At 35.8% G+C, this 19,892-nt stretch overlaps 1 protein-coding gene across 1 annotated transcript in view; it reads right to left on the bottom strand.

The window, feature by feature from the left end:
* Window positions 1-9,847: 9,847 nt before the first annotated feature.
* The window catches only part of LOC107689989 (transmembrane protein 104), a 54,952-nt gene continuing 44,907 nt past the window's right edge, over window positions 9,848-19,892 (bottom strand). Inside the window, exon 10 of the mRNA XM_016488209.1 lies at window positions 9,848-11,071. Coding sequence (XP_016343695.1) covers window positions 10,308-11,071 — 764 coding nt within the window. The 3' untranslated portion in view covers window positions 9,848-10,307. The remainder of the gene's footprint in view (window positions 11,072-19,892) is intronic.

The raw sequence follows: 19,892 nt of genomic DNA on the forward strand, positions 1-19,892 counted from the left end.
TTGGGCGGCGTTATGCAAATCTTCCCACATCGTGACGTAGACATGTGGGGGCGTGTTAGAACGAGCCGTTTTAGGTAGGCGTGGCTGAGTCTTAACTTTTATAAAGAATATCTCTTTGGATTTGAGACTTTAGTCTTTGCAACTTTACAGATCTTCTTTATGCACCAAGAGCTTGTAACACTCCAAAGAGAAAGGAAAAAATTGAAATCGCATCATATGACCCCTTTAAGTACAAGTACTAAATATCAGTAAGTATCTTTAAGTACATAAAAAAATCGAGTACTTTTGTACTTTCACTCGAGTAAAATTGAAAAAGGAGTACTTTTACTGGAGTAATATTTTATTATATGTATCTGTGTACTTTTACTAAAGTACTTGATTTGTGTACTTCGTCCACCACTGTGCAGAAGAGTAGAGCTTATGGTTATGAATACTACTCCTCTAAGGCATTAAGCCTTGTTCAATGAGCAGTAGCTTTGCTTGTGCTAGTGCAGTACTTTCCAGTATTTCTCAAGTATTTTCCTACTTGAGCTGTTTGGCTGTATACAGCCTTTTAAATGTACAAAATAACTCAGTTATTCTGAGTTATTCTTCTTTTTTACTACTATATATATACTCTATACTACTTTTTTAACTATACCAAAGGCTGCATCTGAAGGACTCGGACCAGTCATACAGAGCACTGTTCAGCTGTCACAGCTGCCGCTGAACATTGAGCTGTACAATACTCTATTTTTTTTTTTAATTCAGTTTTATTTGTATGCTTAGGCTAACTGCCTAAAAAATCCGAGTTGCAAAAATGTCTACATATGATCACCATGGTCAAGACAATAAATTATATAAAATCGCACCTTTGTAAGATATCAGTCAGCATTTCACGTTGTACAATGTTTTGCTTTAAATAATGTGTGAGATGTTAGCAGTGGAATATGGAGAGCCAAATGGCTCATTTTTTGTGTGCATATTTAAGTCATCCTAAGTTTTAATGTATCATTTTCGAATTGCTGCTAGGCATTAAATAAATGCCATAAATGTATTTACTTACCACTTGTAGTACACTTAAACATACTAGTGTATAAGAGATGGGTTCAAGTGTACTTCAAGTGGTAACTAAATACATTTTTAATACAGAGATAGTATGTTAAAAGCACATTTTAGTTCATATTCATAGTGTTTCAAAATAGCACAGTTGTGTACACTTAGATGTTCTTAAGATTATCTTAAGAAGTACTAAAGAATAATTTTTATGTTAAGTACAAAATTAGTCATTAGAAAATAATATTAGAAAATACATTATTGAAGTGCACTTTTTTTTCACCTGGGTACTTACCCTCATGTCGCTTCAAACCCATATGAATTTCTCTCTTTTGTTGAACGAAAGAAAACATTTTGAAGAATGTTAGTAACCTAACAGTTGTTGGTCCCAATTGACCTCCATAGTATGAGGGGAAAACAAGTCAATGGCTACGGTCAACTGTTTCGTCATCCACATTCTTCAAAATATTTTCTTTTATGTTAAACAGAAGAAAGGAATTCATACAGGTTTAAAACAACATGAAGGTGAGTAAGAGATGAAATTTTATTTTTTGGGTGAACTATCCACAAAAACACAACACAAAACTCTAAGGAGGATTTACCGTTACTGCATTAACCAATAAAACAGAATGCGAGATTTCCCCATTATATCATCTTAACCTGCTGTGTACAACCAGTAACATGACTCATCTACCTAGTAATTTGTGTGAATGAGCACCAGTCAGTGGTCAAGCGCTGTGACAGAGTTGGGACAGAGCGTTTGAGTGAAAGTGTGTCTCATCATCCATGCAGGGCACACACATGCAGCAGCACTTCGTCAGACAATGCAGAGGCGCTGACAGCAAGCTTTATCACTGAGATCAAATGCAGCTCTCTATTCCTCTCTCTCTCTCTCTCTCTCTCCACACCTCCACTGGTGCGTTAAGCACCTGATCCTTCTTTATTTCAGCTGCTGTGTGTAAGAACAAGCACTAATGGACTACATAGAATCACTCTGCACTTCTTCGTAAGACACACACAGGATTAGACGATGTACAGACATGGAAACTTCCTTTCTTTTCCCTCCATATTGATCAGTTTCTTTATTCTAAACACGACTGCCACAAGCAAAATGTTGTTGACTGTGGTTTTTATATGCCTGTGGCATCATGCTGGGAAGCTCCGCCCATTATGACATCTCATTGGCCCAAAATTTTGACATTTTTTTTAAATAATGCAACCGATGGTTTTAACAAAAGCGTACACTTGATTAACAACCTTGGAACTCATAGGTAGGTCTAATTAAAATCAGTTTCTCTATAGAAAAATTATATAATTTTTTTTTTTACTTCCAGAACCTAACTGTTGTGCATATGGCCATACAAACCATTGGAAGCCCATTTCTGGCACAGGATAAAAAAAATTATAATAATAAAATAAAAAAATAAGTACAACTTTTTGTCTCAGAATTAGCTTTTTTTCAATTTGCAATTATCTTTTTTTTTTTTTTTTATAAAAGAGAAATGCTAGATGTAAACTCACAATTATCTTTTTTATTTTGTAGTGAAACGGCCTTCCATATTAATCAGATATACACAACAAACTTCTGCATAAAATTATGCAAATGTCTAAGTAAACCTGAACTAAGTCACGTGCTAGTCAGAAAATTAAGTGATGGTAATTGTGCTATTTCCATAACAACACACTAATTTTGCCAACTAACATTACATGCCAATGTAGTCAGCCAGTTTGTATACAATTAATAATTATCACAAAATGTTAACTAAATTCAAAATCAGTGTTGGGAATGGTTACTTTGGAAATGTAATAGGTTACAGATTACAAGTTACCCTATTCAAAATGTAATAAGTAGTGTAATTATTTCAATTAGGCTACTTTATTAAAGTAATGTAGCTGATTACATTTGACTACTTCTGTACATTTTTGTAATTAAATTACGTAACGCGTAATTAATCACACATGTAACCAGGTGTGTGAAGTAATGAATTACAAATACTCACGTTACAGTAATTAAGTAGTTTTTATCAGTAATTGTACTTTTTTGAGTAGTTTAAAAATTGTGTACTTTTACTTTTACTTGAGTACATTTAGCTTTATCACTGAGATCAAATGCAGCTCTCTATTCCTCTCTCTCTCTCTCTCTCTCTCCACACCTCCACTGGTGCGTTAAGCACCTGATCCTTCTTTATTTCAGCTGCTGTGTGTAAGAACAAGCACTAATGGACTACATAGAATCACTCTGCACTTCTTCGTAAGACACACACAGGATTAGACGATGTACAGACATGGAAACTTCCTTTCTTTTCCCTCCATATTGATCAGTTTCTTTATTCTAAACACGACTGCCACAAGCAAAATGTTGTTGACTGTGGTTTTTATATGCCTGTGGCATCATGCTGGGAAGCTCCGCCCATTATGACATCTCATTGGCCCAAAATTTTGACATTTTTTTTAAATAATGCAACCGATGGTTTTAACAAAAGCGTACACTTGATTAACAACCTTGGAACTCATAGGTAGGTCTAATTAAAATCAGTTTCTCTATAGAAAAATTATATAATTTTTTTTTTACTTCCAGAACCTAACTGTTGTGCATATGGCCATACAAACCATTGGAAGCCCATTTCTGGCACAGGATTAAAAAAATTATAATAATAAAATAAAAAAATAAGTACAACTTTTTGTCTCAGAATTAGCTTTTTTTCAATTTGCAATTATCTTTTTTTTTTTTTTTTATAAAAGAGAAATGCTAGATGTAAACTCACAATTATCTTTTTTATTTTGTAGTGAAACGGCCTTCCATATTAATCAGATATACACAACAAACTTCTGCATAAAATTATGCAAATGTCTAAGTAAACCTGAACTAAGTCACGTGCTAGTCAGAAAATTAAGTGATGGTAATTGTGCTATTTCCATAACAACACACTAATTTTGCCAACTAACATTACATGCCAATGTAGTCAGCCAGTTTGTATACAATTAATAATTATCACAAAATGTTAACTAAATTCAAAATCAGTGTTGGGAATGGTTACTTTGGAAATGTAATAGGTTACAGATTACAAGTTACCCTATTCAAAATGTAATAAGTAGTGTAATTATTTCAATTAGGCTACTTTATTAAAGTAATGTAGCTGATTACATTTGACTACTTCTGTAAATTTTTGTAATTAAATTACGTAACGCTGTTACATGTAACCAGGTGTGTGAAGTAATGAATTACAAATACTCACGTTACAGTAATTAAGTAGTTTTTATCAGTAATTGTACTTTTTTGAGTAGTTTAAAAATAGTGTACTTTTACTTTTACTTGAGTACATTTTAAGTGATGTATCGGTACTTTTACTCTGCTATTCACAGGATTAAAAAAATTATAATAATAAAATAAAAAAATAAGTACAACTTTTTGTCTCAGAATTAGCTTTTTTTCAATTTGCAATTTTTTTTTTTTTTTTTTTTTATAAAAGAGAAATGCTAGATGTAAACTCACAATTATCTTTTTTATTTTGTAGTGAAACGGCCTTCCATATTAATCAGATATACACAACAAACTTCTGCATAAAATTATGCAAATGTCTAAGTAAACCTGAACTAAGTCACGTGCTAGTCAGAAAATTAAGTGATGGTAATTGTGCTATTTCCATAACAACACACTAATTTTGCCAACTAACATTACATGCCAATGTAGTCAGCCAGTTTGTATACAATTAATAATTATCACAAAATGTTAACTAAATTCAAAATCAGTGTTGGGAATGGTTACTTTGGAAATGTAATAGGTTACAGATTACAAGTTACCCTATTCAAAATGTAATAAGTAGTGTAATTATTTCAATTAGGCTACTTTATTAAAGTAATGTAGCTGATTACATTTGACTACTTCTGTACATTTTTGTAATTAAATTACGTAACGCGTAATTAATCACACATGTAACCAGGTGTGTGAAGTAATGAATTACAAATACTCACGTTACAGTAATTAAGTAGTTGTATAAATTGCGGTGTACAGCATTTATTATGAGGGGGTAGAATCCACAGCTCAGTACTCAATACTCAGGAGTACTTTTAAATAGGCTACTCTTTTACTCTTACTCGTGTAGTTTTTTTGGACAAGTACTTTTACTCTACTCGCACTACATTTTTTGGAAGGTAATGGTACTTTTACTTGAGTATATTTTTTCAGTACTCTTTCCACCACTGCATGTAACTAGTTACTCCCCAACACTGGTCAAAATTCAAAAATCTAAAAATTAACACTGCCCCTAACTCACTTCAATTCATGACTCAAAGAAAATCTTGATCATTCTGACAGGCAGCAGCAGTAATGTGTTACAGACATGGTTCATATGTGCCTGTATCCCGTCTGACAGCACAAGCCTTGTTAAACTGTCTGAAATAAATAAACACAACCAGACCCATAACATCCATCAACGCTGAGAGCAAGACAGTGCACAAGTTCATTCAACCCAATACAATACATTTGTATATAAGACACTCAGTATCAATCAATAGAAACGATGGAGCAGCCATATATAATAATACAATATAAATCTGCCGATCAATTAATTCACGTTGTTGGGAAGCAGTAAATCAATAGTTCAGTGTAGTTATTATGAATCATCAAAATGAAGAGTTGACTAATGCCACAATAAACGGAAACATTAAGCATCAATCATCAGATTTACAACGCTTTTCCTTAAGAATAATAGTATTCATTGGAAAAGTCATATAAAACCATTGACTTGATAAACAGGTGAGCACAAATATAAATCTTTCACGTGGGTACACCTCACAAAAATCCTCTTAAAACAATAGCTCATCTCAAAATGAAAGTTTAGACATAATTTACTCACCCTCATGTTGCTCCAAACCTTCCTTTCTTTCTATTCTTAAGACGGTCGCTGCTCTCTTCCAGCCTAATGAAAGTGGATGTCGTCCATGACAGTCAACTCCAAAAAAAAGGCAAAAAAGTAGTTCATACAGGCAGATTACAACGTCGTGTGAAACTTTAGTCGTTATTTCTTTTCATTTTGGAGCGCACCGATGCCACATTGGAGCCTAAAAGCGAGTCTCATGGGTCAGTTCGTCAGCGCCGGTATTGATCAACCCTTTCTGATAAAAAGCAGTTTTATGCAGAATATGATAAAGATGGTTTTAATATAGTGTCATGTAGAGAACACACAGTCATAAATCAAACAATGACATGTTGTCCAGGCTCTTGCTTTGCAATACTCAAGCGGCAGCTGTCTCACAGTTGAGCAATAGACAGTGAGACGGTCTGCATTAAAGCGCTGTTAACAAAACGATCTGTACCTCAACACCCTGCTGAAAAAAAACCAGCTAAAACCAGCCTAAGCTGGTTGGCTGGTCTTAGTTGGTTTAAGCTGGAAGTAGCTGGTTTTAGCTGGTCTCCCAGCCGGACCTGCTAAGGAAGTGGCCAAAACCCCTCTAAAACCAGCCTGCTGACCAGCTATGACCAGCCTAGACCAGGCTGGATGACCAGCTAAAACCAGCCAACCAGCTTATGCTGGTTTTAGCTGTTTTTTCAGCAGGGTATGCAGTTCATGGAGAGCCGAAGTCTTCGTGAATCTGTGTTAAACAATTGCCATAATTTCATTACATTTTTAAGTCCAAAGGGTCCAGTCTATGGTATTTTAACCATAATAAAAATATGATGCATAAGCACCACAAATGAGATGCAAACTCTTCCCTGTACATTCGTTCTGAAACAGATTGGCTATAGTCGATGTTCTCAGCCCGTGCTGTACTCTATTAAGTCTAGTTTGTGCAGCAAGTGTGGATCAATATCCTTCTTTATCGAATCAATAGAGCAGAGCTTAAAGGTAGGACATAAACGAATGCAGGCTGAAACACGGCTGACGTCCATCTATGACATTGATCGATGGACTAAAAAGTAGCATCTGGAATTCCTGACCTTCATGTAATTTTTAATAACCTAATGTTTAAGATGTATAATTTGAAAAAAGGATGTAGAATAAGTTTCTTTAAAAATAAACAAAAACAGCTGATAGTAAAGCAAGGTTTATGATGAGGTAGTAATTGGCTTCTCTGCTATTATTACTCAGAGCATGCAGGCTACTATTCAGAAAGCGAGTGAACCCATAAAAACGCCACATTTCAACCAATCAGGGTGAAATCCAGCGACTGCACTGCCTTTTCAAGCAGCTCCAAGAATGTAGCATAAATCAAGGCAAAATTAAGTGAAATACGAATGAACTAAGAGGGACATTTTAATTTACAATAACACAGCCCTGAACAGACGTAAAAGGACAGGGTTGTTGCAGGCATGCTGGGATTAAAATTCAGAGGTTTATGATCATAATAAAGAGCTAGACTTGTTAACTCTGAGAACTTTGGAAAAGATTCAAAATGTCCTTAAGTGAATGTTTAGTATTGTCCTCTAGTTGATTTCTGCAGTTTTTACACAGCTATTATATCAATATCAGGCTAATAAATATACAAAAAAAAACTTTGTAATTTTTAATTAGAATAATATTAAATAAACAAACAATCAATATAGTATTAGAGAATACGGAAGGTATTTTCTACCAATATTGGCCCAGTGACAACTATTTGAAACATTAAATTTTTCACGTTTTTTTTTTTAAAGAATCAAACTGCATCATCCCTTAAAAAAAATACACATTTGACAATTACAGATGCCAAGACAATCTTGAGGTAATGCAAATATTAAAATGAAAAGGCAAATTTAAAACCTTTTATATGCCAAACAATACTTTACATACACTTTGAGAATTTTCTTTTACACATACTTTAAAATAATTTATATATTTAATTTATTTATTTATTTTGTGACACAAACCATGGAATAAAAAAAAAATGCACGAGTCAATCTCAGAGATCAAAAAGAGCACATCCATTTTTATTTTAACGAGACATCGCTGAGTGTGATTGTCAAGTATTTGAAGTGCCTTACATGCAAGTGACAGGCTGCACAGAACAAACACTCAAGAAAAAGACATTTGACAGCAAGAAAGAGAGAGAAACTGGTGAAAGCAGGAAGATTCCTGGAAAGAAGGCACATTTGTTTCATTCATGGACATATTACATGAGCATTTGGTAACATTATAACATTTCACCCACATGAAATTACTTGCTTTTGTGCTTTAGGGAGACATAAATTAGTTCTTACAGTTTGTTTGTGGAGCACATCAGAGAAATAACTGAATAAGGAGACATCCATTCTGTCCACAAACACGATCCTACAGATGTATTGCCCTTTAAATGACTTGCTTTTGTGCTTTAGGGAGACATAAATGAGTTCTTAACAGTTTGTTTGTGGAGCACATCAGAGAAATAACTGAATAAGGAGACATCCATTCTGTCCACAAACACGATCCTACAGATGTATTGCCCTTTAAATCAACAGCAGTTTGAAGCCAAACCTACAGCAGAAACAGCGTAAACTCAAGCGCAGGTTCAGATACGGTTCTCTTAGATCAGGAGACAGCGCTCTCACAGAGAGCAGCGATCAGTTTACAGTATCAAACACATCACAGATCAAACCAATCAACCGCTGGCAAACAACACGGGGGGGAAAAAAAAGAGAAGCGTGTCAAACTAATAAGTCTGGGACAGATTCATGTTGCCAACCAAAACCTGAGGCAGACATGAGGTGGAGAAATTAAATGAATAATTCAGCTAAAATTTCATTTTGTCATTGTTTACTCAGCCTTTAATGCTATTTTGGACCGCACTGATTTTCATTTCTCTCTTTTTGGCCATATGATGAAAGTCAATGGGGTCCAAAATAACACTAGACACCACTGACTTTCATTATATGGCCAAAAAAGAAAGAAAGTCAAACTGTCTGCAATGACACGAGGGTGAGTAAATAATGAGTTTGTGTAAACTATCCCTTTAAGGAGCAAAAATTAACCAAAATTTGCAAAACAAAAGGCAGGAATCAGCTGCTGTACATTTGGTATGAATTAAAGCCAAACTCAAGACAACTACGTCAGAGCTAAAGTGACATTAACATTAATAACCGTGTGAATGTGTTCTCTCAGGCACGATGAGGTGCTCCATATTGATCATGATAAATCTCAGTCTCTGTAGATCATCAGGCAGATGTGTCCATTTAATATCTGGTTTGTCTTCCCTTCCTGCCTCCCTAAGGGCCCGTTTGAGCTTCGGGTAAGACGTCACTACATGGAGAACATATGGAAGCTTTCAATGCCTCTATCAATCTGCTGATGAACTGAGATTGAACTCCAGGTCTGGGCACATTATTCAGATAAGCGTTGCGCTGGTGTCCCCATCCGTCAGCGCAGGAGACGCAGCGAGGTGCCAGCCGCCGGTTAGGAACGCCGGAAATGCCAGCTGTGAAACGCTAACAATCTGGGAAGACGAAAACTAGGAATGCTTATTGTCAGTCTGTTTGTCTTTGACTTGATGAATATTAGGAATATTTTTGGTGTACTTTTTGGGGGGGGGCTGAATTTTTCAGTCCAAAAGAACAAAGACACACCAGCTTGTTGTTTGTTCTGAAGATGAACGAAATCAGACGTTAAAACGAAATCCGTCAAGAAAATGTGAAGGCCACATTTCACCCCAATATCAAAAAGATTTAGATAAGGAATTAAATTGTTTAAACACTTAAGAACACTACAACTTAAAAAGACGATTAAACCACACCTTCCCACTAAGTTTTCATTGTTAAAATGCAAAAAAATTATAAATACATAATATAATACAATATAATATAATATTTTTTTTTTTACTGTATTACAAAAATGATAAGTATTAATCAGAACAGAATTTGGGGTAAATGTGCTAAACTGTCTTGCAAATAACATCACATATGCTAAGACTTTTTCATTCTTATGCATATGATTTTATTTAATAATTTTTTTTTTTTTCTTTTGGAGTGGAGCGTGACTCAATCATGTTTTAATGAGGTTCACCTAAATGAAGAGGAAAATCAAAAATAACTCAAGAACCTACAAATCAACTGATGTTTTGAATGAGCACATCATATATGGTTTTTAAATAATGCTTTTGCAAATAATCCCTGCCTTACAGAACATCCACTAAAGGATTGTGGATTTGTGAGAAAGAAGTCACAGATCCAATGCCAAAACGTCTTTTGGTCCCTTTTAAACACTGAATTAAATTAGACTGAATTAAACTTCAGCTAATGCCATTCTTTTAACATAAAACCTAACAAACACCCTTCAAAAATTAAAACAAAAACACAGCTTGACAAACCAAATCTGCTGGTACGCTCAGTTCTTGACTTTGGTAAGGACAATATTAGCCGTCACAAACATTAGACAGAACGTTGCCCACAATATCACAAACCAAACCCAGAATGTGTGATGGAAAGGTGACCGGTGCTTATTTACAGCATCCCTTCGCAACACGGGTTCTAGATGACGCCTACTAAAATATACTAGGAAGGCCGGGATGATATACTGAATGCCCGTTCCGGCATACGCCCCTGTGATCCCCACAAGCGCCTCTAGATCGTGAGTACAGAAGGCCACAATAATGGGCGGCACTAGAGTAATGAGCGGGAAGACGATACGGTCCACCACCCAAGGGTACGTGCCGCCGTCCCGATAGAAGAGAGTCTTCCAGTTGTTGCGTAGCGTGACGGCTATTATGGGAAAGTTGGTGCTGATGGTGAAGACGGGAAAGAGGCCCAGGAAGTAGCGCAACACTGGAATGCTCAGGACGTCACAGTTATCCGTGAAGTTTAAAGTGTACATGTCCCGCAGCAGAGAACTATCGAAGCAGAATATGGCCGTGAGGGACAGCAGGCTGTAGAAGCACAGGATGAGGATGTAGTCGGCCATGACCAGGGCGCTCATGCGCTGCTTGTTGGAGATGGGCGTCACGAGCGAGGGCAGCGAGTGCTGGCACATGAACGAGTAGACACAGACCCCGAAGAGGTTGGGCACACCTGAGATCTGAGCCACAGATGGGTGGCCCTCTCTGTGCCCCTTTCCAATACGAATCAAAGCCAGGATGATCATCATGGTGAATGCTGAAAGAGACCGAGAGATGTAAAATGATTATATAAAATCATGTAACAATATGACTTGGAAGATCTAGTGGATTTTGTTGTATTTAAGGCAAGACAATAGTCAAAAACATTGCTTTTTCATATACAGGTACTGGTCAATTTTGAGATTTTGGAATATTTGCTTTCATAATGGTGTTTCAGACTAGTGAAAGAAAATTTCATTTAATTTCATATACAACATTTCATTCCTAAAAACAAATTTTTTTTCTGGCAGTTGACCATTGCCACTGAATAAAAAATAAACAAAGTAATTGGGACTTTCTCAAATTCAGACTTTTTTCTCGCAATTGCGAGTTTCTCTCTCGAAATTCTGACTTTTATCTCAGAAATGCACGATATAAACTCGCAACTGCAAAAAACAAAACAAAAAAAAACCTGATAAAGTTGCAATTCTGAGAAATAAATTCAGAATTGTGAGATATAAACAATTGCTTGTTATAGTCAAAATTGCAAGATAAACTCGCAATTCTGAGATATAAAGTGGATATATAAACTTTTTTTCTCAGAACTGCAAGGCTTTATAACTTGCAATTGAGAAAAAAAAAATCAGAATTGTGAGGAAAAAAGTGAGAATTGCAAGGTATAAACTTGCAATTGCGAGAAAAAGTCCAAATTTGAGATACAAGTCCCAATTACATTGTTTTATTTTTTTATTCAGTGGCAGGAAATGGGTTTCCAAAATTTTCTGATATATGGAGTGATAAAAAGAGATATTCAAAATCCCCTCTGTGAAAACATTAGAATTTCCACGTAGAAGCTGTAAAGCTACAGAAGTCAATTTGTTTGCGCATGGAACAGAAATCTCTTGAAATTATGATGATTGACCCCTTGGTAACCATACCAAGGTTCTGGCATTTCGTGCATTTATCATCCACTACTTTTGACTAAAATAATATTAATCGCGACCAAAGACTTATGTTCGGTGATTTGATCTAAACCATGGTTGACAGAGATGTCGTTTTTTTGTTTACATTTGGAAGCATTCTTGAAGGGTTGCCACGTCCACTTATTAGCGTTTGGATTTAAGTTTGTTTTTTTTAGCAAGATCTGGTAACAGTCGAGACCTTTATCCCTGAAATTTTTTGCACTGTGAATACAGAAGAGACACACAACTCTGATACACATTTAAATACATCATTAACTAGTAGTTCAGTTCAGTTCAGTGTAATCACTTTGTATTTTGTCATTACCTTTCATCATAGTTGTAGAATGCGGTTGTCACTCTCGTAAATAAAAAAATTCAGTAAAATGACTGAACTGTGTGTAGAGAACAGGATTAAGCACTAAAAGGTGAACTAACAACCGAATTCAGCTGCATATGTCAATATGTCAATAATACAAAACAAGAATTTTGAACCAACGTTCAAATTTCTGTTCTAGAGTTATATGCAAACGAGTGCATACTTCATTAGATCATGTCTCATTTGCATATTTAAACAACATTTTAGAAAACTCTTAAGACAAAAAAATGAACTGGGGAAACGACTGGAGAAGTATGGTGATATCTATTAGATAAATGTTTTTCTTTATTCACCTGGGGTGTCTGGCCTTAATACTGTATATTCAGCTCATACACGAGTTTGCCAAGCTGAGATGGTTATTTATTAACACTGCCTGTCTAAAGCCGATTTTATAGCCATATCCCTATTTTTGTAGCCTGAATAGCAAAAAAAAGCATGAAATCCGATTTTAACTAAAATCAATCCAAGTCTCATGAGGACGTGACTTGAAATCCAGTTAAATTGGATTGGAGTCGATCCGTTTCAGCATGAACTGGACGAACAGATATCAAGATTATCTTCCATCATTTGGGACACAGCTAGATTTAGGAAAAAAAAACTCAAGGTCTCTGTTGTGTATGTTATGCGCTTTATGAGTTGTCATGATGGACTTGAGTGGAGGACAAATTCCCAGTTCTGGTCTATCCACACTGACAGCTTGCTGCTCATACACCATGTCTACATTGGAAGCCACTGACGCAACAACTCGAGTCTGTCAACACTGTGGCATGATGCACAGCTTCAGTGCGTCCAGTGTTCACCAACCAGAGCCAGTCCGCTTCAAAGACGAAACCAAAACTTTACCGGTTTATTTAGCTAGAAATCCATGCTATAAAAAGGTGACTTTGGGTCATTTTAAAATAGTGTAACTTAACTTTAATTTTAGTACTACAGCCTACCAACAAACTACCTAAAACTGTGCACATGTGCATGTAGGGAAAAAGGGGTTTTATAACAAAAATTGATTTGATTTTATCAATAGAAAGTACTGTTAAAAAGTTTGCGGTTGGTAAGATTTATTTAATTAATGTTTAAAGAAATCTCTGCGCCAATGGACATACATTATTAACACTGAACTTAGGTTTGACTGATTGGTTTGCACACAGAGATGGCCATGGGTCAAACTCAGAGTAAAGCCCTATTATTAAGCCCCCATATTATTAGGTCTCGTAATTCTAACATATTTATCTTATTTTAGCTTTTCATTATTTCTGTAATATTGAATTTATATTAAGAAAAAAATAATAAAATGCCTGACTTTCTGTATTTCTATTGTGATCGATGTTGCAATCAATGCGGAGCAAGATGAGACTGTTAAGGATCTAATAGGCTGCTGGAAAACGCTGAGCTGGTTAAAAAGGGACCAATAACTTCCATAGGTGATGTTCCCTGCATAGACAACCAGGAAGAGGAACATTTCATTATCTCAAACATCTAAAGCTTAGTGCTGCTCCTGAAGATCTTTATATATAGATTTCAGGAATAGAACAGAATAAAATAAAAGATAGCTAAGAGGACCGATAGTAATAATCAGTCCTCATCCTCTTTCCTAATGCATCACATGGCCAGCTCAGGGACTACAGGTGTAAATCGGAGATGCCAGCCATCGGATTTAAAGGGGAAATGGATTGGGTCCGTCCACACATCTGAGAGGTGCTCCAGACAGCAGTGCTGACCCAAAGGTCTCCATTAGCATTAAAGCTGTTCTCACACATGCTCATTCAGTGTTTGAAAAAGATGCATTCTTCCTGGCAGGAGTAAAACATTCTGGCAGCAAACAAGGGGCAGAGTGCATGTCACACTAATCTCAGTCTATTAATCAAGGGCAGGTTGCATGTAAGGGGAATAAATAATTCACTAGTTGCAAATAACAAATAACGTAAATCACAGTGATGTTGCAGTAAAAGGGTACGTGTCTCAGGAGAGAGTGCATGCTGCCAGGATAACTACAAATTACCTCATTTCAGGTACACAAATAACCAAATAACTATTATAAATGACTTTAGAAAGGTTTCGAAAGTAATCAAAACTCAGGAAAAAGTGGAGAACAAAGCAGAGTGACAAACACTGAATCTACTGTGAGAGACAGGTCTTATTTTACACCAAATCTAGAGACTAACAAGTCACGTGACCATTCCATAACAGCCCATGTGAATAAGTAAATGTATACATATTTACATATACATACATACATATAAAATTTATATTATATATATAAATATTTTATACATAAATATAACATTTTTCTTAAGTATATGCATGAATGTGCGATGTGTACACACACATTTTGTAAACACAAACTTTTATTTTGGATGCGATTAATTGCGATTAATCATTTGACAGCACTATAATCAATATTAAAAACCATTGCACTGCTTAATATTTTTGTGGAAACTGCGCTACGTTTTTTGGCATTCTTTGAATATAAAGTTCAAAAGCACATCATTAAAATAATAAATTAATTTAAAAAAAATCTATATATTTCAATAAGATACATGTTTGTCTGGTTTGTCTGCATATTTATATATTAATTATAAAAATAAATAATTGAATGAAATAAAAATATTACATAATATATATTAAGAATATAAAAACACATCTATATATCATATATAAAACTTATAAACACATCTATATATAATATATAAAATGAATAATATATTAAACATCTGTCACACTATACAAATACTGTACAAGTCGGCTAAGAAAGGACAGTAAAATACAGAGCACAAAGCCAAAGGCAAACAACTGCATTAACAGGTAACATTCATTGTGCAATATGCTTAATATAGCAAAACAGATACGCAAGAGCGCAACTAGAGGACAAACGCAGACATACACAATGATGGAACTGCAAATCACTGGGGGAAATGTCAGAGACAGATAATGTAAAGAAGAACCAATCAGAGAGGATACAAGCATGGATGGGTCGGGATGTAGTCAGATTCAAGATGCATTACTCCTTTTCATAACAATAGCAGAGTACAAAAGAGTTGCACCGAAAGAATAGAAGGGTAGAAGAGAAAGAAAAAAAGAAAAGAAAATCAAGGGCACACTTAATCCAAATACTCCTGACATCTCCTGACACAACTCAAGTCATTGTATAGACGCTTAACCTTCAGCACAGAGGCCTTTTGTTGTTTAGGGATGAGATGTGATTGCATCCCGCCACATACGGCACAGCGATTCATCACGCGCTATAAATTCCCTCAGTGTACATGCTGATGGCCATGGAAAATGCCACTGGTATCTGTGTCTTCAAGTCTTATTCATCATGATATGTTTGTATCTGACACCAGTGCCAGCAGAGCCCGGTCAGAAGACACCACACAGGGAGACAAGGAGGATATAAAAAAAAGAGGGCCGAATAAATTCATGCAGCAAAGTCAAACAATCAAAATGACACTGATTGCTAAAGCTTCCTCAAAGGACGGTGTGCTGGGTTTTGAAGGACACTCTTCATTAACAAAGCACCCGTGAGATGTTGAGTCACATGACCAGCTGTGACCATCAAGTGTGAATGGAGAACAGTGAGCGGCGAGTACATTAGGCAGATGTCAAAAACATCCCATCTGTGAAAGTGTCATCAATCATCTTCCATAAACTTAATATAATAATCGTGACTTTGCCAAGTAGGACGCATTGCTAGATCAACAACCTTGCTTGCTTGTCCTGGAACATTCCTATCAAACAATCAGGTTTCAGGGAGATATTTATATCTACATTAGCGATAAACTACAGTTCAAAAGCTTGAGGTCAGCAAGATTTCCATTTTAAAGAAATTAAATTTCCATTTATCAATGAATCCTGAAACAAAATGGAACCGTTTCTAACATTGACTATAATAATAAATGTTTCTTAAGCAGTAAATCAGTCAATTAGAGTGATTTCTGAAGGATCATGTGGCACTGAAGACTGAAAGCTGAAAATTCAGCTTTGATCACAGGAAAAAAATTACATTTGAACATATATTCAATTAGAAAAGTGTTACTTTAAATTGTAATAATATTTCATAATATTACAGTTTTTACTGTATCTTTTAATCAAATACATGCAGTCTAGGTGAGCATAAGAGACTTCTTTAAAACCTATATTATGCAGCACCACAGAGCCCCTACTAATAGTCTATTATGTACTGCCAAAAAGTCATTTGGAATGACCGTGAATTGATTTTTGTGATATATTTCTGTTAATTATTGAATGCAAATGCTTATGTGACAGAGGGTGAATATACAGGGTACACACATCTCCCTAATTGCCTAAACTTTATTCTGCACCTAATTGTTAAAGTAATTAAAGTTTTAACAGAAACCCATTAAGGAGCAAATGTGGACATCAATACATAGCATAGGCTTAGGAGAGTTCAAAATTTAAGACATCTATTTTAGCACAGTTTACACAAAAGACCCAGCAGAAAGCATCCACACTATGCCATTTCAGACCACTTGATGATCCTCTGAAATTTTCAAACAAATGAGCGAGTGGTTTTATGGTCCGTTAAGGAAAGCAGTGTATGGTAGTTTGTAGCTTGTCCATATTGCAGGCCCTGCTAAATGAGAGGCGCCAACGCATTTTCCTTGAGAGCAATTTTCAGGCTCTATGAGCTGAACCATTGCCTGGGGTATTCATTAAGGCATGGCTATATTTCAGAGCACCTTGAGACTACACTGCTGCACAATATCCCACACTGAAGCAGCACCTTTTACAGTATATCTGACCTAAAAACCCACTATAAAGTCTGATTCTCAGGGGACGCCTATTAATATGGGGAAAACCCTTAACATTTAAATAGCACTGGAGCTATATCATTATAGTAGTGCTGCTGTTCACACACAAGTCTATTTGAAGTAGGGCTGCAACTTATTGATACAATTTATATAGAATATACTTGAAACTCTGGTGGTGTCAGTGATTTGTAGTATAAAAAAAAAAGAAAAAATTCTACAGAGAAAAAAACTTTGGAAAAAATGGCTGAGGTCACAGTGAGCTTTTGTGGGAAAAGTGCACAATCCAAGCTGTCAAAATCAAGACAGAACTTCATTAAACGTTATTTTAAAAAATGCTCATGAGCATATGGTTTCATGCACTTGAGGAATTTTTTTTTTAATTAACTTAAGTTTTAATAGTTATATGTTCATTTGTAAATGCTATAAATTCACACAAGGATTTTCATTTTGCAAACAGCTCATCCTAACAGCAATTCTCTGCTTGCTTAGAGAAAAATATAAATGCTAAAATATTAATTTCTTTTTATCTCTTTCGTCAGATGATGTTTTCCAAAGCAATTTACAGTAATTGGGATTTTGCTAAAAAGGACATGTTCCTTGATCAACAACCTGGCATGTCTTTTTTTTTTTTTTTTATCATAACCAATTTTATTTATTTTTATATTAAATTATTTAATTACACAATTAGAATTAAATAAAAAATAATGATATAATTAATGAATAAATTAAATAATATCTAAATATATCAATATTGCTCAGGATCTCAAAGCATAGTGTTTGTACTATTTGGCTTACTTGGGGAAAAGATACATAAATGCATAAAACCATATCACAGTGATCTGTGTAATCTAAAGTCTTGCTTTAACATTACAACAAAATGAAGGCAAGGATAATGGGAAATGTTGTTTTATCATGCAAACTAAACTGTAGAGTCAAAATTCACAATTAAAATTCAATCAATATGCCGCTGTCATTATTTGTATCCCACTGGAACTACTGGTGGTGTTCATGTGTGCTCACAAATACTTTGTTTTTCTTTTGTACATTTTCTTACATTTACATTTATGCATTTGGCAGATGCTTTTATCCAGAGTGAATTAGTTTGCATTCAAGCCATACATTTTTTTTAGTTCATGCACTGCCTGGGAACTGAACCCCGTTTGAGCAATAGAGCCATGACCTTGTTAGCGCTCTACCATTACATATATAATGATGCAAATGATGACTTGAACCTGAACAACAAATTTTTTGAGTCTTCAGCATGTTGTTCTAGCACCATTAACAGTAATACAGTCTCTGAGGAGCGTTCGGTAGCCCACCACAGCAATGCAACATGCAGTCATTAATCTCCAGTGAGTAATCACACACTCTTTGTCCATTCCTCAACGTTCACACTAAATATGAATTAAAGCAGCAACCTCACTGACTCATTTCGCTCTCCACGTCAAAAGCTGATAAATGTTCTCTACTTCAGCGCTGAGAGGAGGTGATCCTTCCCATTTATATTACCCACGCAATAAAACGGCCTTTAAATAATGCATGTGAAGACGCACAGCTTTGCATACAAGACGCTATATCTGTGTTCCTGGTAAACAAGGTGCTTCATGAATTTCATACAAGTGGCGATCAAGAGTCTATGGCTTCTGAGACTGCTGAGGTTTTATATCCGCGAGTAACAACACACAACAAGTAGCATTAATTCAAGTATGAAGCTGCTGTGGTTGTTGAGCTAATAATTGAGCTCCGTTTTCTGGTTGAGCAGAGGACGGTGCTGGTAGTAGATGGCATCGAGGTTAAAACACAAAGTGGCTCCCCTGACGCCAACTGAACCCAACCCTACTTACCACATCTCATTTGACACAGGAGCAGGCACGGTCTCTCCTTCTGTGCATTATGGGTGAACAGAGGCACACAAGGGACGTGCCTGCTTGTCCTGCTGTCTGCTGTGAGTAATGACTGAGAGCAGAGAGGATCATGGGAAAAAGCACAAGACTGGAAAGGGCGAACAGAAAGAGGAAAAGAAATGATGGGCGACTGGTCAACCTATTGGCATTGAAAAAGAACGGCTGCACTAATGTATTGATATGCCATTGTTAAAGGGGTCATATGATGTTGCTAAAAATAACATTATTTTGTGTATTTGGTGTAACGAAATGTGTTTATGCTGTCTAAGGTTAAAAAAACACATTATTTTCCACATACTGTACATTATTGCTTCTCCTCTATGCCCCGCCTTTCTGAAACGCGTTGATTTTTACAAAGCTCATCGGTCTGAAAAGCGAGGTGTGCTCTGATTGGCCAAATTCCTCAAGCGCGTGACATAAATTTTATGCACCTTACCATATTGTGATACCGTGTCCCGGAGTGACGAGACAAAAACATTAAAACCCATTATAAACGAGGCATTTGTTGCATACAGTGGGGACATAATTACGGATTATAATGACTTATACTGTCTTTTTACGCATTGCATCGTGCTGCGTTAACATAAAACCATGTCTGCATTTGTGATCGGCGAAACGACAAACAACAAGCGCTACTCTACACTGCTCAAAACTCACGTTTGAATTGTCAGTGGCAAATTCTTTAAATATGAAAACGTACTTACAGTCTGTGAGTCAGAACAGCCGGCATTGTAGTCTACTCTACCAGGATCAGGAAACAGCCCTCCATAAAATGCGCTGCACACATCTGAATATTTGGGTTGAACTGTTCTGGAACAGTGTTGTAAATACAACTTAACCACTGATTTCCAGTCGTGTCCTCTTTTGGAAG

This window comes from Sinocyclocheilus anshuiensis, unplaced genomic scaffold (assembly GCF_001515605.1).
Source record: "Sinocyclocheilus anshuiensis isolate Anshui unplaced genomic scaffold, SAMN03320099.WGS_v1.1 scaffold1609, whole genome shotgun sequence".
In the NCBI taxonomy this organism is placed as follows: domain Eukaryota; kingdom Metazoa; phylum Chordata; class Actinopteri; order Cypriniformes; family Cyprinidae; genus Sinocyclocheilus; species Sinocyclocheilus anshuiensis.